This window comes from Sebastes fasciatus, chromosome 20 (assembly GCF_043250625.1).
Source record: "Sebastes fasciatus isolate fSebFas1 chromosome 20, fSebFas1.pri, whole genome shotgun sequence".
NCBI classification, from domain to species: domain Eukaryota; kingdom Metazoa; phylum Chordata; class Actinopteri; order Perciformes; family Sebastidae; genus Sebastes; species Sebastes fasciatus.
Genome location: NC_133814.1, coordinates 3,063,699 through 3,087,696, shown reverse-complemented (window position 1 = coordinate 3,087,696; position 23,998 = coordinate 3,063,699). Strand labels below are relative to the sequence as shown.

The 23,998-nt window shown below is 42.0% G+C and overlaps 1 protein-coding gene across 2 annotated transcripts in view; it reads right to left on the bottom strand.

Moving 5' to 3' along the window:
* The window catches only part of ogfod3 (2-oxoglutarate and iron dependent oxygenase domain containing 3), a 32,008-nt gene that overhangs the window by 1,787 nt on the left and 6,223 nt on the right, over positions 1-23,998 (bottom strand). For both annotated transcript variants that reach the window (XR_012591813.1, XM_074619155.1), the window contains exons 5-8: positions 22,156-22,220; positions 21,501-21,557; positions 20,467-20,620; positions 14,664-14,787 (exon numbers count right to left, since the gene is read on the bottom strand). Coding sequence is in view for 1 of the 2 variants with exons in the window: in XM_074619155.1 (XP_074475256.1) it covers positions 14,664-14,787; positions 20,467-20,620; positions 21,501-21,557; positions 22,156-22,220 (400 nt within the window). In the remaining variant the exon portion in view is untranslated. The remainder of the gene's footprint in view (positions 1-14,663; positions 14,788-20,466; positions 20,621-21,500; positions 21,558-22,155; positions 22,221-23,998) is intronic.

Here is a 23,998-nt window from a genome sequence, read left to right as displayed (position 1 = left end):
CTGTCTCCTCCCACTCTGCTCTGATTGGTCAGCGTTTTCTGTCAATCAAACTTCCTCAACAACAACAGCGTCACCCTCCCCCTCCCTCCCGGAGCAGCTCTCTCTCTCTCTCTTTCTCTCTCTGAGAGAGAGAGAGAGAGAGAGAGACGAGTGGAGAGATAGCAGCTAGAATAAAGTTTATAAACCTGGGCACAGCACCAGCGAAAATAAAGTCCATCCACTGGGTCTTCAGAGGATCCGAAGTGGGTACATGGTGCAAGCTTTTGTGTGGAGTATTGCAGCCAACAACAGAACAAGCGGGTTTTCCTTTCAGCATGTTTACTAGTAAACAGTCGAAATAACAATGGCGGACGCAGCTTGCTGAGTCGGCTACTCCGTGGGCGGGGTTACCAAGCCGGGGTATGGGGTGAGGGGGGTGCTGTTCTGTTTCACTGGAAACAGGAAAGCCATATATGGCTTGCATTTCTGCCTAATGACGTCAGAAGACTAGGAAAAAAGCGAATTTTTATTTCTGCACCCATTTCTGGACAAACGGAGGAGGAGAAAAAGAGAGAGGATGGTCTTTTATGATACTATGGTGGCCTGTAGACACACTGGGGACAGATATTGATGTTTAAAAGACATGGAAAAGTGCATTTTGCATAATATGTGACCTTTAAACTAAATTGTTTTTAGCTCCAACATGTAATTCTCTCTAAAACTGCCACATTTACATTTCTCTTCATGTACAGGTTAAACGAACAAGACACATCATATTAATAAGTGAGCTCTGGAGGTGCGGGTCATTTTTTTAAACTTTAAACTAGCTGTTTTCCTTTTTCCAGTCTATATGCTAAACTAGGTGAACCCCATCCTGACTCCAGCTCTGTATTTAATGCACAGACATGAGAGCGGTATTAATAATATTCTCATCTCAATCTCAGAAAGACGGGAAAAAAAGCTTATTCCCCCAAAACGTTGAATTGTTCATTTGAAGTCTACTATGCAGTATTGCTTGTGGAACTGAATGAAATCTAATGAAGGTAGAGGACACAAAAAGACAAAGAAAGAACCCTGAGGAGACACATAAGGACACACTCGGCTTATTCCAGGAATGTATTTCAGCCAACGCTGAAATACATTCTTTTGACTGTCTGATTTCAAAGATTTTGAAAACATGTTTTCTTGGACTGACAGTGTGAGCTTTGGGAGGTTGCCTCTGGGTAAACTCTTTTATTTATTAGAGGCTTTGCTTCGCTAGGCCAGCTAACGAGCTATTGCCATTTACCAACCAGTCTGGTTCTTTCTAAACACAACCTGCTCTGTCTTACGTAGACATTTGCGTTAATGTGTACATGGCTAGCCTGCAGTTGTGTCCCATAATTAAGAGATTTATACTTAAAAAGTTTTTCAGACTCTTGTTTTGTTACAAAACTTCCAGTTTCCTCACCCTTTGAAGGGGTTATCTCATTAAGTGAATATGAATAAAAAAATCTGGAATCATTGTGCGCCAATTTGTTTGCTCTGTTTTCCCTCCAAGAAACACTGACGACTTGTGTTTGTGTGTTCATCTGTGTGTGTGTGTGTGTGTGTGTGTGTGTGTGGGAGGGTAAATCCCCCCTGGCAGGGCATTGGCTGAGAGGACGTCGGGGGAAATCAGTGCTCGCAGTTAAACAATGGAATGTACACAGAAAAAAAACAAAAGACTGGGAAATAAGAAGAAAGAAAATTAATGCACACAAAAAAAAGAGTGTGAGCAGCAAGACAATAAGTGATGGTCTGCTTGTTTTATGTCATTGAAAAGGAGGGCATTTTCAAGTGCTTCACATTAGCCACGCAGCTTTAGATAAATGCACAATGAAATAATCTGTGAAAATAATCCCTTGCACTTGTCAATATAAACATTCACAGTGTTTACTGTGAAGGGCCCGGCAAACTTCAGTACAGTCAGCAGAGCAGATTAGTGGCAACACAATGGAGGGATATTCACAGAAGAACTCAAAAGGGTTCACACGCTTCTAGAAAGCACTTTCCGGCGCATGCATACTTTACAGGACGTTATTCAAAAACAATAAGAGAGAGTTTTTTTGTGTGGAAGTTTAAGAAAGGTTTGGAAAGTTGAGGATAGTTTATACTAACAATCAGATTAGCATTTACACCAGAGACCGTATATAAAGATGGAAACGCGTCTCCACTTCCTTCCACTGTACAGAAGTGAAGCCAAAACATCCCGGATATGGGAGCCGGCCATCTTGAGATTTTAACGTCATTTGGAGCCAGAGTCTGCGCAGTAGTGATCGGGCGGTGGAACCGCGGTTATCGAAGTCCCGCCCACGCGCCCGCCCGAACCAATCGCGAGCCGAGCACGGCCGCGGCTCATCGGCGAGAGAGACTCACACGGCTGTCTATGATGAAGTCTCACACCCTTTTTATAACATCAGATAACAAATCGAAACCAAACTTATCAAAAAAAAAACATATATATATATATATACATATATATATATATATATATATGTATATATATATATATATATCTTTCCGATATATATATACTATTTATAAGTATTTGTTAATGATTAAGATGTTATTTGTAAACCTTAAATAAATTGTAACATAACATAGATATTTGTAACACTTTGTTAATGGTTAATAATTGGTTTGTAAACCATTTATAAACAGTATTTGGATGGCTACTTTAAAGATGCTGATGATTATACGTTGTTAAATGGTTAATAAATATTTTGTAATGCATCTATAAAGAACATTTAGTTGTTTATAGATGCGTTCTTAGTAGTAGTTAATACTTTGTCGATGGTTAATAATTGGGTTTCTGATCCATCTATCTATGTAATGTTTATAGATGTTTTACAAACAATTTCTTAAAGCTTTACAAATCATTTGGTGACTACTAACAAATATAGTATATCAAATGTTATAATTTGTGCAACAATAAACTGTTAATCAATACTTTACTAATGTAATCAGAATGTAATTATCGTCTTGTAGCAATGATACAATATAGAATTTATAAACTAATTATTTTATATTACACAAACTAATGATAGAATAACAGAAATTATAGCATTACTAATAATTAGTAAACATAATTATTATTATTATTTCATTGTTTATTAACAGTAAAATAACTATTAACTTATATTAATTAACTATCATTTCACCATTTATGAATGATTGTTATAAAGTGTTACCAAACAATTTTACTGAGGCCACACATGAAACTATTTTCTTGAGCTACATAGAAACATACTCTTTTTGTTCCAGAGTCAAAGCAATATACTTGTTTCCAGAAATCAATGCGTTTTAATAAACTGTGCTTCTAAAGGCAGAGAGGAGCAGTCCCCACGCAGGACAAGACTGGATGAGCAAAGTCTATGAACCCCTGACTCCCGGTACTGTTCATATATCATTTCCAAACCCCTGCCTATAAGGGTTCATGTCTCAATTGTGCATCTGGGGAATGATGGGACAATAGTGTTGTTCATCTTGTAGAGTCTTTCAGGTATAAGAAAACTGCAGCAGCCGGCCCTCTTTGATAAAGTCCATAAAAACATCGGATACTCAGTTATTGGAACTTCAGACCCAGTTAGCAGTAAAATGAGAATGCATGTTCTTAGAAACAGATGCGTAGAAGTCCACAAGGTTGCACGTAGCCTGTGACGGCATGTAGTGTAGGGGGATACATGTTTCGGTGGTGGGAGGAAACCGGAGAACCCGGAGAAAACCCACACGAACACGGGCACAACATGCAAAGTCCACAAAGAAAGGCAAAGATTAAAGTCGTAAATTTACAAGAAAAAAACGTGGATATTCTCTGAGATTACAAAGTCATGAATTTGCGAGACATTTACATTCTGTTTGAGTGTAGGAGCTTAAGGGGGCTAATAACATGCCGCGTTTTTTTTGCGCCCTCAAATCCATTGTTTTCAATCTAGACGCGCGCAGGGTGCGCTCAAATGCGAGAGCGACGACGTCATGACTCGCAGGCGTTCCCCAAGCGCCTATTTTTCAGGGCACGACGGCTGTGCTCCAAGGTAAAAATAAACTCATAAAAAAAGTTTGTAAATCTGTGTTTGGTGGATTATTCCTCTGTTGTTACAATGCTAATTGGCATTGTATTTTACATCGTTGGAAAGCCTGGTTATTTACCTTCACAATGATGTCTAACTTGTAAGGATCATGCATTTGTGGGATGAGCAGCACAGCTGATTATGTGGGTAGTGCCCAAGAAAAATTTGCCAAAATTCTCTGCCAATGCTAAACAGTGTATTCTCATGTTGGTATCATTGTGAAGGTAAATAAACAGGCTTTCCAACGATGTAAAATACAATGCCAATTATGCATGCATAATTATTATTATGCAATTATTGCATGCATGTTATGTGATGAGGAACAACCAATCACAGCCAGCAGATATCTTTTCTTTCTTCCGTATACTGTATATCAGTTTGTGGTAAATATATGGAGGAGAAGTTCCCACAGTCCCAAAGACTATTTTACTAGCTTCACTCACTCTGTCCAAGGACTCCATCACAACATCCAGTTGAAAGATCAGCCAGACTTACACAGACAACTCGAGGAGCAAAGCCACGGTGAGGGATTTACGGTGCTGGAAATCCATTTATCTTTGTTTTGACTTTGTTTAGTTTAGTCAGTGAGGCTTTTACTGCTAAATTACAGCAACTTCATCAACCGTCATCGCAGTATGCTGGTTTTGGTTGCTTAGTAACGGCTGGCGCAACAGGAGCGCAAGATCCCAAGCACTTTGGATAAAAGGATGAAAACGGCACGGCTGGCGTTTTCCACGTGTTTTAGACGCGGCATGTGAACGGCCCCTTAAAGGTGCAGTGTGTAGGATTTGTCGGCATCCAATGGTGAGGTTGCAGATTGTAACTAACTGAAACGTCTCCCGTGTGCCAAGCGTGTAGGAGAACTACGGTGGCCGACACAAAAACGTGAAAACACGAAAGGCCCTACCTAGAGCCAGTGTTTGGTTTATCTGTTCTGGGCTACTGTAGAAACATGGCGGCCGGTTCCATGAAGACAGAGCTCCGTATGTAGATATAAACGGCTCATTCTAAGGTAACAAAAACATCTTATTTTCGGGTGATTATACACTAAAGAAAACATACTTATTAATATTATATGCCATTACTGCCAATAGATCCCCCCTAATGTTACACACTCTTCCTTTAAGGTAACTATTTTAAGAGAGAGAATCTTTTCCCCGTTTGGCCCCGTAGCATTTAGACTTCCATTAGCAATGAGGTCCAGCGGTCTATTTGAAATGAAGTATCTGAAGATACCTCTGGATAAATTGATATATTTCAGGGGAGGTGGGGGGGGGGTTAAACAGGGTCAAGCCTCTGCCCTGCTGTGCACTGATGTAGTGTCTGACCAGTAGGAGAAAGAAAGTACCTCTCAAATGTTCAAACTAGCTGAACTACTACGGTTTATGCTGTGTGACATTGAATCCCACAAATCCCACAATTGTTGCTATTCTCAGCTGTATAGGCATCAGGAGGCATTCAAGAACTCTCCCTGCATTTAGCGTATAACAGAACACAACTGCAAGTTACTCATATGAATAGAAATGTCCCTCTGCTATTGTAGAACAGCAGACAATAACAATAATACATATTGGAGGCTTAGGGTGCCTATCATATCACAACCTGATACTAATTTAATAGCTTTTTCAGGACAACTGACTGTAATGCAAGAGCATCACCATCACCAGGGATGCACCAATCCAATTTTTTCAGTCCCAATACCAATACTGACACCTGGGCTTTAGGTATCCGATCCGAAACCAGTGTATAATAATGAATAAGCTGTACCACTGTGATAATTCTTTTATGTGTAGGACAACATCAGGCTTTGCTTAAACATTTCTTTTCTAACTTTGTAAAACAAAATGTAACAAATAAATTAGGGCTGTCAAAGTTAACACGTTAATGCAAATTTGTTTTAACGCCATTCATTTCTTTAACGCAACTTGGGATTTTTAGGTTGTGTCCGGGCTCAGTTTTAAAGCTAAGATACTGGTATCATATGAAACTAGAAAAAACCTAAGGAACCCATCGGTACCATGTCATACTAGCTTGTTGCATAGGAGGTTAAATAACGCTCCTAACTTACGCAAAATTTTGGCGAGGACAAATTTTCAAAGGGGTCCCCTTGACCTCTGACCTCAAGATATGTGAATGAAAATGGGTTCTATGGGTACCCACGAGTATCCCCTTTACAGACATGCCCACTTTAGGATAGACACTGAAAACACTGCACTTACAGTACAAATCATGGTTAGCAATCATAGTTTCTTCTTAATTTCACTGAGCAACTACTTAACATCTGTTCAACACTAACTCCTGTGCTTTAAGTAACACCTCTATTCTATTTATTGCTTCTAACAACAGCCGCGCGTCACTGATTCGCACTCCATGAGGTCTTTAACCTCAGACACCCAACGGGGTATTATTGTGCAACGCTAACAAGATGCTAAACGGTGTGTGTGACTCATGCGACACCTCTATCCAGATCTGCTGCGAACAGTGAAATGCACCAGCGCGGTCGCAAGGCGCGTGCCACATCAACACAGTGTCCAGTCAATGTATTGAGTACTCCCGCAGTCTCATAATGAATTAGTGGAGGATGAATCACACAGGCTGCGTGGTGTCTCTAGGGAGGCTGGGATGGAAGTTAAAGGTAGATGACGTTGAATTAAAAAGGAGCTTGATCATTCCGGATAGATCTCAGGTGGAGAATACGTTCCCAAATGCGATTACCTGGATTGCTTTGTGACTCAGCCCGGGGCTTAAAACCCTGGAGAGGAGGGAAAAGCTTTTTCCATTTGTTTCCCACTGCACCATGCATCCGCCTAAAGAGCAGCGTTCAGGCCAGTAGAGGCTGCCATCGCTCTCAGGGATGACATCACTTGTTTAGGATACTGGTTTAAGATTTCAGTGAGCCACCTCACCTGAAACAAAGACTACCTCCCCTAACGTCATGAAAAAACAAATACAGCTACAGTAAATGACGCAGCAAAAGCAATCATATGTGGCTTTTGTCTTGGTCAATTTGAAAAGAGTCGTGTGTGGACGTCAGCCGGCTTAGTCAGATGGAGTCTCTTAAGGCCCTGACACACCAAGCCGAAGAACATTTTTCAGCACATGGCAAGCAACTTACATAAGGAACATGGTATCCAGTTTTCTTAACACATGCGTGGTTGACTGACAAAATAAATATCCCCCTGATGATGTCATCATGGGTTATCTAGGCTTGGGCTTGGAGACTGCAGACTGTGTCATACACTTTGGGTGCAGAGTTTAAAATACATGGGCATTTACCAGGCAGAGAGGGTCTAACAAAAACCTGCTATTGGTTGCATTATGGGAAGTGTAGGATCCAGTTTTTGGAGCTCCATACTATGGACTATTATTTTATTTTTGGACTGAGGACCGCTGCGGTAACGCCCAATTCACACCAGAGCAGCGGCAAAGTGCGGCTTTCGGCGAAATGCCATACAATGTCTATGAAAAGCTGCGGCGGCCGCTCCCAAGCTCAGCGGGCAGCGGATGTTTGATTCTGCGGCGAAGTGCGGCAAAACTGAAGTTGGGAAAAGTCTAACTTTTAGTGGCGAAGTGCAGCCAGAGTACCCGCAGCCAATCAGTAAACAGATACTGTGACTCCTGTTATATGTTGATTTATGTTGCAAAAGAATTTCTTCCCACCTGAAACACATGAATACGCCTCCCAGCCGCAGAAAATGCAATTATTACCCTCTGACTCTGATTATTAACTCTGTTTTGAGTCCCCCAACTTTAAGGAAGTGCAATACTAAATTGCTGGAGGCGGCCTTTAAAGGGACTATTTGTAACTTTAAGAAATGCTTCTTAACAGCGACACATGTGGCCGTGAAATCAACGAAAGTCAGCGTCGGGCTCGCGCTTGCTCGCTCTCAATATACCTGAACGAGCATCGCTCAAAACAGTGAGGCGACACACGTCAGCTAAAACCACAATATCACTCTGTATTTCAGCTGCTTGGCAGTAATGTTAGCTGACCAGACGAAGGTCTCTCCATGAACATGATTTAGATCTGATCCTAGTGTTGGCTTTTCCTGCCTAAGTGCAGGCTGAGGCAGCGGAGCTCTGCAGCGGAGCTCTGTAGCGTGTCTCCTCTGCTCTCTCCGCCCGCAGCCAGAGAGAGCAGAAGAGACACCGGCACCCGGTCGGTAACGAGAAGACAACGTAACTCTCTGCACAGCTCGGTCACTTCACAAGACACGAAAAACCTCTGTTGGTCTGGAGGAGCTGCAGCAGTTATTTCTGCACAAACGTCCCCTGTACATTCACTAGATATTCTCAGAGCTAAACTAACTCTTCTGCAGTGTGTAATGAGCGTGCGTTCACGTCTAGAGGTGGAGCGAGCTGAGCTGTCTGAGTGAAGGCGAGCAGGCAGAGGAGGAGGGTACAGCGGCTACACGCGAACGCGCATATGCGAGCGCACATGTGTGACGACCCGCTACGAGAGATTAACTGATAAAAAAAAAAAAATTGACGAGGGGGCAGTCTGGTTTGCTCTTTAAAGCTTTGCAACTGCTCTTTGGTCAATTAAAAGATTAATAAATTGATTTTGCAACCACTACAACTAAAAGAAAAGCTCTCACAAGGTCATTTTAATTCAGCTTCTGTTGTTTTCAGTGAACTTGGCATTTGCCCCCTTCTCAAGCCACATAATTAGGCTACTGTAACAAGCGTTGCCGTTAACCCTCTGAGACCGATCTGACCGACTTTACTGTCTTTCAGAGGCTGTAGCAGGTTCAGTTTCAGAGCTAGAGTTAAGATACTGGTGTCATAGGAAACTAAAAAAAACTAAAGAATCCACTGTCCAGGATCTCTAGGATAATCATAGCCTCATGAAACTTTACAGCCACAAACTAGAGACCTAGAGCATTCAGAGGATGGATGGATCAGACTAGAGACCTAGAGCATTCAGAGGATGGATGGTTTTCTCTAGCTAGATTGACAATAACGGGGTTTCTGAGCAGAAAAGACATGCTGCCATCTATTTGCCGAAAAATGAAATTCTTGCAAAAATGTCAAAAGTTTTTGATCCCAAATCACAGCATGGCTTTTTCTATGGTGTTCCTCAAGGTCTTGGTGTCCTAATGTGGTATTTTGGAGGGATTATTGATCATTTTTTTTATCAATTCTCGATTGGTAAAAATTCGTTAAATCTAGCACCAAATCTGTGTAACAAATGGTATCAACCCCAAAATTGCTGCAACAACTTATGTGACATAATAGAGCATGGGGATGACCATCATATACTTCCATCATTCTAAGCCCTTTTACACTTTTACAATTTTTGTTAAATAATCAATTCATTCATTCATGTTTATTTCTGATTTATGACTAGAACAACTTGACACACAGTGCTGAGCTGCATCTCAAATTAATCTTCAGGTTCCCAGCTTTCAGACTATGTAAACCACTATTTCACTATGTGACATCTACTGCTGACCTACTATCACCCCCCAAAGACCCCCTGTACCCCTGTCCAAAATAAATCCAAAAGCAAATGCAACTGAAAAAAAGTGAAATCTCAAAAACTCATCAGATCCTCACAATCTCACGTAGGTGACCTTTTTTTGGATTCAAAATGGGTAAATTTTGCAAAAAGGCAACAAGTTTGCATGCATGAATAATACATGCACACGCAGCACCGTGTAAAACATGAACTAGCCCTGTTATGTGCCAAGAATCACTCCAGACATTCTCATTGTATTCTACGTTTGCAGAAGCACAGCCGCCAAGGTCAAGCTGGTGGTTTTGAGGCGGCGGCCCAGCTGAGGTTATCTAATTCCCCCGTGGTAGTCTAAGCTGGCAGGTTTACCCTTATTGGCTCTTCTGAATGGCAGACGTGCCTTTTTCCACTGGCTGTCCTTCCTGTGCTCTGACTGTATCTGCCTTTCCCAGCCGAACGCCCTATCTCTCTATCACATATCTACTCTTCATCTCTCTCCCAGCCATTTCCTGTCTGTGCCCGCCCTCTGTACCGTCTCTCTCCGTGCCCTATAGGGGACGCTTTCACATCCAGCAAATCCATCAGTCATCTTTCTCCCTCTCTCTTCTAATCCTCCACTCTTTTTCCTCCTCCGCAACTTAAACAACAAATCCTCTGCAGCCCCCTCTGGTTCTCACAGTCGTTACATTCTTTCCGAGTCCCGATTGTGGTCATGGTGTTATAATTGTACCTTATTCGTCGCTGTCACTTCAAAGAGCCGTAATTATCTCAGCGAACTAATCATCCGTCCAGATATGAGGATCAGACTGTCACCGAGTCAAAGCTTGTCAGTCAACTGCCCAGCGGGCCGCCCAAAGGGTTTCTCAATGAGGCGAGGTGTGTTGCAGCAGAGACAAATAAATGATCTGGGCCACTGATGCGTTATGCATGGAGGGCTTTGCTGTGTCTCCTACTTGATGCACCTGTCTCAATAAAAAGCACAGTGACAGGCGTAATCACAATGGTTGGGTTTCACCAGTGGCTTTGACAGGTCTTTCATATTTGGATTCTCCAGCATGCTCTGACTCCGCTGAGAATCAGAAATCTATCGAGGAGGACCGTAGTAAGTGAGCAGTCACCTTCCATCTCTCTTATCCTGTCCCTTCTTCTACTTCTTCCTCTCCACCCAGCAGGTTTCATTGGGTTTAAGATCACACTGTCACCATTCTCTCTGTAGTCTGGATGTTATCCTCACTTCGCTGATGGCTGTCACGGGAGACGAGGCGACGGTCGCTCTTTATTACCATATGTCCTTCAGTCAGCATCCCTCACCGTTCCATCATCATAGGGTGCTGTCAGTGGCTTCGCTGTTGCTCGCTGACTGGGTAAAAGACTTGTGTCTGACTTGCCACACGAGGAGTTTGATGGTGTAGAGTCGAGATGACACGGCGAAAAGTGAAAAATTGTAGGTGAGGATAGAGAGTGATTGCTTTTTTTTTTTAACTGCGGTTGATTAAAAGTGGCAGAAGAGTTGGGTTAGAGGGCAGAGCGGCGGAGGGAAAAAGTGAAAGAAGGGACAAGGTGAACGGAGACGGCAGAGGATGGTTCACTGTCAGATATGATAAAGTGGAAGTAATGCTGTCAGGAAGAGGGAACGGCCTCAGGAGATGTTCTCCATATTGAACAGATTCACTAAGCCTTCGCCTGTTCAGGAGCCACAGAGGCCGTGCAATAGCTTCTTGACAGTGCTAAGCTTACATTGTTGTACAAAGCTCCTTTGCCGCAGTATAAACTGCTACATAAAAGAGGCATAGTTTGCAATCAGTCATGAGATAAGCGTTAATGGTACAAATATGTCTCTTGAATAAACTATTGGCTGGGTAGTGCCTGAGCTAGCTAGCTTGCTAACTTGCTGTGTCTCAATTTACGTACTCCTGTACTTACACTTGCTATTTTGAGTGCATAAGTGCGTTCACACTGACGAGTACCCGGATGATGTACTCAATAGCGGTCAAAAAGTTGAGTGTGAACACTGGACACTTCTCACCCTCAAAGGTCGCCAAGGTCGCCATTTCTATATAAAGGACTTGGGACTGTTTTGCCCGGAAAATCCAAAGAATATGACGTTTATGCGCGCTCCCGAGTGCCTTGCCTCTCTTTAGCTCCCCCACAGCGCCAACGGTGTGTAGCTAGCGTAGCAAAATACTGTCTTGAGTGCTGAAGCTAAGGTTAGCCAGTTTGCTGTAACTTGGCTACGTAGCAGAAGGGGAGGTTCCAGCAGCAGTTGCTTCAATGAACACCGCACTATACAAATGTAAATTAAACTCTTCCACCTCCTGAGGGCGTAGGCGCCTTCGGCCGACTTTACTTTTTTCAGAGGCTGTAGCAGGAAGACCTAAGGCATCCATTGCTACCAACCATGTCATGCTAGCATGTCAGGAACGCTAAATAACGCTATAAACTTACGCTTCATTTTGCGGAGGAAAAAACAAAATGAAAATGGGTTCTATGGATACTCACGAGTCTCCCCTTTACAGACATGCCCACTTTATAGTAATCACATGCAGCTTGGAAGCAAAAAACATGCAGTTTTTTGCATGCAGTATAAATGTGTTATTTCCATCTATTCTAAAATGGTGTTTGAATATTTCTGCATACTGGGGTTCCTAAACAGTCTTGGAATTACATAAATTGGGTATCACTGTAAAGCTGAGACTCTTGACGATCCAATGAGCCCAACTGTATTCATGTGGGATGATGTTAGTCCCTATAGTAGCCATTTAATTTCATTGTAGTGAGACCATTTTTAAAAACTTGACCTCACAGTATAAAATGACTTGTGGTGACCTCTAGGATAATCACAGCCTCATGAAACTCTACAGCCACAAACTACAGACCTAGAGCATTCAGAGGATGAATGGATCAAACTAGAGACCTAGAGCATTCAGAGGATGGATGGATCAAACTAGAGACCTAGAGCATTCAGAGGATGGATGGATCAAACTAGAGACCTAGAACATTCAGAGGATGAATGGATCAAACTAGAGACCTAGAGCATTCAGAGGATGGATGGATCAAACTAGAGACCTAGAGCATTCAGAGGATGGATGGATCAGACTAGAGACCTAGAGCATTCAGAGGATGAATGGATCAAACTAGAGACCTAGAGCATTCAGAGGATGAATGGATCAAACTAGAGACCTAGAGCATTCAGAGGATGGATGGATCAAACTAGAGACCTAGAGCATTCAGAGGATGGATGGCTTTACTAGCTGGATTGACAATAAGGAGGTTTCTGAGCAGTTTACACAACAGAAGTGTTCACCATCCAATCACAGAAAAAATGCAATTCTTGCAGAAAAGTTTTTGAAACGAAATCACAGCATGGCTTTTTCTATAGTGTTTCTCAAGGTCTTGGTGTCTTAATGTGGTATTTTGGAGGGATTATTGATCATTGATCATTTTTATCAATTCTCGAGTGTTTAACAATGGTTACATTTAACACCAAATCTGTGTAACAAATGGAATCAACCCCAAAAATTGCTGCAACAACTTATGAGACAAGATAAGTGAGCATGGGAATGACCACCATATACTTCTATCATAATGTTCTAAGCCCTTTGAGAGGCCTTATGCGCCACGAGGCACGAAGAAGATAGATAACAGGTAACAGTGGCTGGCTAATGCTAGCGCGTTCCAAACTTGCGAGAGGGTCTAGAACCCCCTATTTCACAGTGATGTGTGGATGAATTTCACAGCACCACCTTCTAGTGTGACGGGCCTTAACTTATTGAACTGAATATTTAATCAATATTATATGTCATGTACCTAACATTAGTATTTTACTTCAATAGAGTGCTCCACAGATGACGTATTTTTGTAGGCCAACCCGGAAGTTAGCATCACCCTGGTTCCCTCGACAAAAAGCCAATGGGATTTTTCCATATGGTTTTGGATTATTGCAGAAAATAAATTCTGTGGCAAAGACACGTTTATGATATTTACACGTTTTGTTCAGCAAGATCATCTCCACAAATGAACACTTTTATGATTTTTGAAGTTTGAATGCAATCGCCAGAAGTAAGACGCGTTAAACTCTATGTCTCCATATTTTATGTCTACATCCTTTCATTTCTTTTTGACATCTAAGGATAGAGGGTGTCATGTTACACAGACTGTAAAGCCCCTTGAGCCAAATTTATGATTTTGGGCTACAGTGTATGAATTACATTGACTTGAATTACCCAAACGTTTCCCTCTTTGGCCCTTTGTGTAAGATTCCACAACTTCTCTTTGACTTTCCGTAAAGTAAACCCGATTGCTTCCCATGACCTTTCAATGTCGTCTTTGAGCTTTACCTGGCTACGAGACAAACTTTGCCTCTGCGGAAAATGAAGTTGAAAAGTTTACAAAGTTGAAAGGAGGACAAAACAGCAGAGCAAAAAATGGCTGAAAATTCACCATCCAATTCAATGGATGTCTGAAAAAGGTTGGCAAACTCATTCTGGCACATCCTTTTAAAGTGAGCAGCTCAGAAAGTTCCCTGATGTTGCACAAGCTCCCGAGAGAATTAATCCAATTTCCCTGTTTTCTAAATGCCTCACATTTGCCTCTGAAGTCCAAAGGTACTCCAGGAAATTGTTTGTATTTTGCCATGTGGTTTTTGCAACTTTAAAATATCCATTTACTCAGTCTTACCCATATTTTCTTTATGTTCTATGAATATACAGTACAGACCATTGTATTTCCTACAAGATCAAGATGCTGTTATGTCTAACCCTCTGGGTACTATATGCAAGCTAAAGCCTAATCCCCTGCACCTTCACTGTGCAGCAGTCTGTGCTGCCGATTACCCACTTACAAAAGGATTACGCCCCCTAAAACCACCTCCAGATTCATAATGCAGCTGAGTGCAGCAATTATAATTTGCGGCTGTAATAATGAAATCCTTTATCTATTTCCCATCACTTCATTTAAGTGTGGGTTAATAGGCTTATAGACAAAGCCAGGGGTTACCAGGTGTTAGTACTGATAGTCTGGATTTACCTCCTGCCTTACAAGCAGGTCAAGCATCGCCGTCTTTGAAGCTGAAGTGGAAAAAAGCCCTACGTGGCACTACGTTGGGTGGATTTATGTCTGTAATAGCTGCTAGTTACCTGCCCGTGGTTCCACTGTCCGGTTGCCATTTTGGTCCATGAAGATAAATCTTCCTCCAGTGAAGTCGGAGCCGTAGTCAGACAGGTACAGGAGGGAGGTGTAGTCAAAAGAGCCGTAAGTAACCTGACAGAGAGTGAGAGAGGAAGGCAGTATCCTGCATTACTCTAAAATGTTGGCATTTAGCAGGTATAATATTTACAATGTTCACCATCTTAGTTTAGCTGGTTTGCATGCTAACATCTGCTAATTCACACTAAACTTAAAAACTGAGATCTTCCCCGACTTTCTCGGTGGCCTATTACTGCCTGGGGACTGATTTCTATATAAAGGACTTGGGACTGTTTTGCCCGGAAAATCCAAAGAATATGATGTTTATGCGTGCTCCCAAGTGCCTTGCCTCTCTTCAGCTCCCCCACAGCGCCAATGGTGTGTAGTTAACGTAGCAAAATACTGTCTTGAGTGCTAAAGCTAAGGTTAGCCAGTCTGGTGTAACTTGGCTGTGTGGTATGGATCTGATGTTGGTTGCTTCGTAACAAAAGCTAATAAAGTAATTTGCAAACCGCAAGCTAGTTGGTATCATGGAGCCACTGGTCTAAATAAAATATTGGAAAATTACAGAACATTATGTAAGGGATAATGCCTGACAAGGTGTCCATTGTCAGGAATTAATGGAAGATGTGGAGGGGTGTCAGGATGCAGTTCACTCATTGGCCACAGGTGTCATTAATAACAAGGATTTCCTGAAAGTTACATATAGAACCTTTAATAGTTGTCAAGACTAGAGCTGTGTATTGGCGAGAATCTGGCGGTACAATACGTATCATGATACAGGGGTTACAATTTAATATATTGCGATTAGGGCTACCAAAGTGAACGCGATAAAGCGTTAACGCAAATTCGTTTTAACGCTACTAATTTTGTTAATGCAACTTGCGATTTTTAAGGCTGTAGCGGGCTCTTTAAAGCTAGAGTGAAGATACTGGCATCATATGAAACTAGACAACCTAAGGAATCCATTGCTACCAATACTTGCTTGTTGCGAAGGAGGTTGAATAATGCTACAAACTTACGCTAAAGTTTGGCGAGGAAAAACTGTGATGGCCATTTTCAAAGGGGTCCCTTGAACTCTGACCTTTAGATATGAGAATGAAAATGGGTTCTATGGGTACCCACGAGTCTCCCCTTTACAGACGTGCCCACTTTATGATAATCACATGCAGTTTGGGGCAATTCATAGTCAAGTCAGCACAATGACACACTGACAGCTGTTGTTGCCTGTTTGGCTGCAGTTTGCCAGTTTTATGCTATATGCAGTACCTGTGAGGGTTTCTGGACAATATCTGTCATTGTTTTGTGTTGTTAATTGATTTCCAATAATAAATATATACATACATTTGCATAAAGCAAGCATATTTACCCACTCCCGTGTTGATAAGAGTATGGACAACTATGGACAATCATGCGATTAATCGCTATTAAATATTTTAATCGATTGACAGCCCTAGTTGAAATATTTCGACATGTTTCGACAGCTGCCGACATCCCTTTAGCCATGCCGCTAGCATGGTTAAAACTTGAGCACCAGCCCAAAGTTAGTTGAATGAAGAAACCCTCTCCAGTTGCATTATGGGAAGTGTAGAATCCAATGCTTTTGGAGCTTGACACATACAAGAGACTAACAGTCAGGATATCTCAATCTCACCTGCACCAATTTTAAAAGTACAAAACTGAATTGCTTTCCTCCAGTACCCATTTAAATGTGGCTCCTGTGAATTGTGCACACACAGCTACACTGCTGTGAACCACATTCACTTCTGACAGCTTTTAGTTCTCCAAATGTATTCTGTGAAATGTTACCACCAGCACCAATTTCAAAAGCTCCAAAAAGTTTTTGCAGTGCTGCATCGTGATCACTTCACACAGCATGTCCCTGAAGATGTGATTCCTCTTACTGTAAGGGTGCTTCGTGGGGACAATGTGCCGCACGATCTGTTTGACCTCGCAGAGCCTACAATGCTCGGCTGTTCCTGTCACTGCAGTATCTCAGCCATGAGTGGCCACTGTGCAAGACATTGTAAAGAGTAATGTTCGGTCTTCTCTCTCTCGCTTCTGAGTCCCCACCCCAACTGCTCTCCTCATACGACCTCTGGGACTGATTAAATATAGGAGAGTCTTTCATTGAACGGTGCAACTATTTATGCAGCTAAATGGATTGTAGTCTTAAGGCGGGCCTGCAAATCTGGGGCCCCGCCTTGAGATGAAGCGAAAATTCATTCATGCAAAATGAACTGTGCTGTGGGCTGTTTACGCTGCACAAGTTACAACAGCACCGATAAGAGATGCTCGGATCCACGAGAGTCAACTGAGCTCAAACATGCAGTGTGAAGCCTTAATGAAACATCAAAGAGGGAGTTGACAAGGTACCAGGAGTGGTTGTCTTTCCAAAGAGTCAAATGGTAATTTTAGACTGAGTGCTCCCACTTGATCTTACCTCAAAGAGAGAAGAAACAAAGTGAACTGCTGGGGGTTTCATGAATCACTGAGACAACTTCAAACCACCCTGATTCAGAGAACAATCAGAAGTGTTTCCAACTGAAGTCTACCATTTCAATATGCAACTTTTCACATTACATAACAATTATATTTATATAAATTATCAGCTGCCTCATTTACCAACAACTGCCTTTTCCTTGATAACAGAGCTGCTTTGAGTTGTACATCATTTGTTGTGGGCATGTTTAATAGTAAACTGAATGTGAATTTACAAGAGTGTGAGACAGCAATCAGGAGTCATGCCATCAACAACTATGGAAGAGAGAAAAGTACAGAGAAGCCATGAGGGCTGAGAAGCTGCTTAGAGTTCTCATGTATACTCGTATAAAAGGTATTATGATATTTTGCCAGCTAGGGGTGCTTGATTAGACTAACAGAGTACAACATGATGATGTTAAAGCACCATTAACCTGTGGCAGCTACGTGCTGTGTTTTACCAGACACAAAACTTAAAAAAAATTGAAATGAGCAAATTAATTGGTAACCACAAAAATGACAGACGCAATACGCACTCATTCAAAACAAGCTTCCTCCTGATCCCTCCTGATCTCGGGCTATCAATCGATTACAATATCTAATCGCATGATTGTCCATAGTTAATCACGATTAATCGAAAATTAATCACACATTTTTTTATCTGTTCAAAATGTACCTTCAAGGGAGATTTGTCAAGTATTTAATACTCTTATCAACATGTGAGTGGGCAAATATGCTGCTTTATGCAAATGTATGTATATATTTATTATTGGAAATCAATTAAGAACACAAAACTATGACAGATATTGTCCAGAAACCCTCACAGGTACTGCATTTAGCATAAAAAAAGACAGCAAGACAAGCCAAGGTCATGAAGGAAAATACAATATTTGACATTAGTGCCTGCCTCCCTATAATTCAGTTTCGTTACGAAAGCAAGCTTACCCCTGCCATGAATGAGATAAAACACACTTTCTGTGCTGTCATACTACGATTGGTGCTGTGACACCGTATCAGCAGTATGATCGATGGGGAGAAAATTCACCACCAAAGACGTCAGAGGCCATTTACATTTAAATGAGGGATGGGTTAGCCAATTAGCCCCAAAATGGCAGCAGGGACAGATGGGGAAGAGAAGTGGGCCCTTTCAGATTACATTTTTCCAGCTGCCGAGGGCCAGCGGGAGAGGATGAGGTGACAAAGATTAATATGGACGAGGCAACTGCAAACACTCTACGTTCCATGGACTGTTCCAAGAGGGGAATACAGATCAATATTGAGGCAGATCGTGCTTCAAACGTTTTATGAAGGATGCCTATAAATAACACCCTCAGGCCTATATTTATTAAAAAACATTCAGGGATGTCAGCTGTATTACACTAAATGGCAATGATCTGTTTTTATAGCCTTGGTAATACAGTAAAAGGAAACATTAAATAGTATAAAAAATACTCCCAATCAGAGGAATTCCTATCAATTCAAGAGTTACCCACCGTAATAATGTCCACAGTTTAACTAAATAAGTTGCATTGAAACTTTTTCTCCCCAGACAGACATCTCATTTCCCAGTTTGAAACATGCCTCAAGGTCTTCTCTCAGTACCAGAGCAACTTTAGGCTTTAGGAAATTAAAAATGTCTTGAAGGGGAATACCACTTATTGGTGCTCAGTCTCCTGGTGTTGCCTTTTGAAAGGTGGATAAGCGTGTTTCAAATGCGTCAAACCGACCTTCCTTACATTTCCTCATGTCTTCCTAAGTGCGGGAACTTTGCTCTGTAGCTCAGTTCACTGGATGTGTAATGGCAGCCATTATCATTCGTTGCTAGCCGAGGCTGAGCTAGCGCAGGCCGGGCGATTTCTACGAATGTCCGTCTTTCTTTCATGACGACAACTACAATTACCGCCTCACGGTTGTATGCCTCCGCCAACCAGTCAAGTTGCAGTTTACATCCATGTCTGTCCAAAATGTCATGACTTCATCCTGTTAGACATTTGTGTGAAATTGTCATAATTAGCATATGAATTCTTGAGTTATGGCCAAAAATGTGTTTTGTGAGCTCACAGTGACCTTTGACATTTGACCACCAAAATCGAATCAGTTCATCCCTGAGTCCAAGTGGACGTTTGTGCCAAATTTGAAGAAATTCGCTCAAGGCGTTCCTGAGATATCACGAGAACTGGAGGGATGTGAGGTCACAGTGACCTTGACCTTTGACCACCAATATCTATACAGTTCCTCCTTGAGTCAAGGTTTACGCTTGTGCCAAATCTGAAGAAATTCCCTCCAGGTGTTCCTGAAATATCACGTTCACAAGAATGGTCTGGATGTACGGATGTACGGACGTGCATATGAATGGGAAAACTCAAAAAGATAATGCATCTGGCCACGGCTGTCACCGGCACGGAGGCATAAAAATGCCTACACTTGAAACATTTATTGACTGACATGATGTTGGAGAAAAGCAAGGATAGCAATCATAGTCAGCTTCTGACTTTACTGACAAGCTAGTTGCCATCATTGAGCAACTACTTAACATAATCATCTGTTCGATCAAGGCGTTCCTGAGGTATCACAAGAATGGGACGGACGTGAGTTCAGAGACCTTGAGCTTTGACCTTTAACAACCGAAATCCAAGTGTCCAAGTGGACGTTTGTGCCAAATTTGAAGAAATTCCCTCCAGGTGTTCCTGTGATATCGCGTTCACGCGAACGGATGGACAACCTGAAAACATAATGCTTCCGGCCACGGCTGTCAATCACTAAACAGCAGGAATGGTGCAAAATGTGAAAAGAGAACCGTTGAGTGAATTCTGGACAGAACCACTACTCTATTACAGTGGACTAGCAACCCCCTTCTACCCCCTATACTGTATCTAAAGGTGAGCCAAGCTGCCCTCTGGAAACTCATTTTGGGAGCTTGCATCTGAAATCGAATTCTTTCAATTTCTACCAAAACCTCATGAACATAGGGGAGGGTTAGAAGGCAGATTGGCTGGTAAATCAAGAGCTTTGCTTTCAGCTTTGGCCAATCCATTCAAGATATCAAGACGATTCCCGTAACCCCATTTAATGGGACCAGATGAAATCCAATCCACGTCATAAGGGATGCAACCATCCAGATTCTTTTCCTCTGGGTACCAATTCTAAAAATTAGACTCAAATCCAACCGATACATTACCTGTTTGATGAAGTCAACATCACCCCATGTGCAACCCAAGCGTACCAGATCGGTGCTTATCTACAAGTTATCCAAGCCAGAAGGAGTCGTGTTACCTTGTCTATGTGTGGGTGCCAGTACTCGTCGTGTTGGGTCTTGGCTATCGTGCTGTTGATTCTGGAGAAGAAGGTGGGCTTGGTGAGGTACATCAGAGTTGGGTCCAAACCAAACGTCTCAGCGATAACTGCCTGGATTCGCCCGCGTACATTTCTAACGGTGAAAAACAGACATGTCAGATTGAAATAATCATAACAAAATCCTCAGTTTGAATAAAGTGATTCAGTGTATTAAATTAGTCTTTTTTTTATTAAATCAACTTTCTTTAATGAACAGCACTTGTCCCTTTCATCAACATAAAGTGATGACAGATACATAATATGATGTTTTTATTGGAACAACTTACTTAATTTTACTACATTAGTTTAAGAGCAAAGATAGTTTTTGTTATTATGGTTAAATAATTGAATTCATGGTGCTGTTAGATTGCTGCTAGACCGCCCCGTTAATGTGAAAATGTTGTTTTTGAAAGGCTAAACACCAACAAATATGGATTGAAGTGGAATATTCCATTTGATTTTGCTACCAAGTAGCAAAAAAATATATCTTTTAAACGGCTTTATATACAGATTTTGTATAAATTATCCAGTAAGTGTGTTTCGATTTTTAAGCATGAGCAAATTGAATTTTTGACAACCTTGGAGCAGCAGATGCAGGCGCATCTCCTGTGATCTTTGGGAACCCACTGGTCAAAAGGATGCAGTTCAACTGACTAAAGAAGCAAATCGTTTCTGACACTATTCAATATATTTCCATTTTTGGTGCTCATGATGTTTTTCTTTGCTCATATTTAATAATTCAAGAGGTGTGCATAAAAATCCATGCATTCATTTTGTAAACTAACAACATTATTACATGCTACCAAAGGCGTCATAATGAGGAATCATGTTTGCTATAATTGTCAAATTCAAAGTAGCATCATTTGAGTTTATGTCACTTTTCTAAAAAAAAGTCAGGTATGTAATTTTGGAGCAAATACTCTGAAGAATGCAATGAACACATGACTGGTTTTTAATTAAGGTTCCTTAGTCACCTGTAGAGCAGGAAATCCTCTTGCGTGAACACATCCCCGATCTGATCCCCAAAATACCTGCAGCCACAACCCAACAGACAGACGCGCAGACGAAGCCAATCAGAGACACATGAGCAGACAGACACAAACACAAGCACAGACACAGCAGAGGGGGATGGAGCAGAGGAGATGGGATCTGTTAGCATAAATTAACGTTTGGCAGCACGGCACAGTGCACCATTACCCAGATGGGTGTGCCACCCAGCCATCCAAACACAGCAGATAGTACACGTGTGACTGCTTCACATGAGGAAGGGTGGGAGTGCTATCGCTTCCTGATTAAAATCTGCCAAATGGTCCCTGAGGATCCCACGTCAGCCACCTGCCCAGTGGGACGAGAGGGAGAGAGATGGCGGAGGGAAACTGAAGGAGAAAGGAATGGAGGGTGATCCAAAAAAAACTGGGTCCTGCTGGCAGTGATGAATGAGGGGTCGTATGGGTTACTGGACCTCGAGACAACCGCTCACAAGGACAGTCATCAGTAAGATTGATGACTAACTCCACAATTTTTGGTGAATATATTTCTGCTAATGTGACACATTATGCAGGATGTCATTCCTGCAGGCATAAAAACAGCGTAGACAAGACCAAATAAAGACAGGAGGCACTTTCCCACCTGTAGATGTTGACGAACTGTTTGCCCATCGACAACGCTCCGGAGTGCAGGTCCAGTATGGAAGCCTGCAGGGGTCAAAAGAAATGACAAATAAATGCTGGCTGTTGGAGCACAGGCGTGGTACAGTCATTGTTTCAAAGTTTAGTGCTGCTCCCCCTGTGGTGTTCTCACACTGCCCTTTACTCGTTATTGCTTGTCAACTCCTTTGGGACGCTGCTCTGTTTTCCACAAGCCGGAAAAAAAGAAGTAATTTTCTCTGAAGCCCCCACCCTGTTGATTCCTGTCCCTTCACTTTAAGACTCCATAAACAGTTCCTTTATTGGCTGAGGACCTGGCCTGCTGAGGACGGAGAGCAGGGGGGGGGGGGTAGGGCATGTCAGGGACATCCAGAGGTATAGGACTCCACGTGTTATCTGCCACAGAGGCTCCTCATCAAGCTGGAGCTCTGCTTATTGTGCCAGCCTGCCTCCTAGTGTCAAAAGAGGGTCATTACAGCAGGGAGGCTCAGGAATATGGAGCATGCTGGATGCGGCTAAATTGTGGACAAATATGGGCTTTATAGGCTGATACTGGTGGCAATATTTGACTCAGGTTTGTTGGTGGTTTAAACTGTACAGTTGGTCTATCATAGCTGGTAGTTTGTTTCTTCTGACAATAGAGTCATGTTGCTATTTGTATGTAAAGAATGGAGACATGGCAATGGGAACACTGCTATGGCAACAGTCTTGAAAAACTGTGAATTATTCTGTTATGTCACCACACTTTTGCACAAACACGCTATGTGTTTAAAAGACTGTACCAGTGATTTTGTATGTCGTAGTCTGTAAACTACAAATCGTGTATACTTACCATACTTGTGTATGATTTCAGTTAAAGGGAAAATTCGCCACATTTTATGTGGATGTTCAATGAGCGTTGATGGTAAATGTAGTCGATTGAAGCAAAACTTATTAGTCAATACTAATACCAGTGAAATTCAACCAATTCGATACCATGGTAAACAAAAAAAAGTAAAACAATAAATCCCACGTACTTCCAACATCCACTCATTAAATACCGTTTGCATACTGGCTTTTGTTGGGTGGTTAAAGAGGCCATAATCTCTTTTATCTATTTTATATTGCTGTCAAAACATCTCATTCAAACAACTGGATTTATTCAAGTTTCTCGCCAAAAACTACATTTTTACAAGATCACATTTGAACGCATCATGATAATGGTAAAATGTACCTTTGCCCAACACTCATTTTTTACTGAATAGAGCCTGAATGCACCATAATGTAAATCAATGGCACCTCCCGTGTTGAAATCAGAAGAACGAGAGCTAGTTAGCGTTAGCTGTTAGCAGCCGGTAAGCAGCACAGTCCTGCACGGAGCTAACAGCTAATGTTAACTAGCTCTCATCCTGCCGACTTCAACACAGACTTATTGTTCCCAATGTAGCATTATCATGGGGAAAAAAATAGGGTGCATCAACAGTTTACTGCGTCCCAAACACATTTTCTATTGTCCCCGGGACGACGGGACGCCGTTAGTCTCGAGCCCTGACGGTACCTATGGTACTGTAGTACCGTCACATTTTCAGAATTTTGGCATCGACTATCGACGACCAGGGTCCTCCTGCACGGCTAACGCGGCTGCAGCCTCTCTCCACTGCATTCCTTCTGTCGTATACTCTGGCTCAAATAAATACATCTGAATATGCGAGCCAGCCAAAAACACTGTAAAATGTATCCTTGTCCATTAACGTCCTCTCTGCACTCATATTATGGGATGCCATTTTCACTGTTGGAAACGTAGCTCGTTTGCAATACGAACGAAGAGAACCGAGGCCTATGGAAAG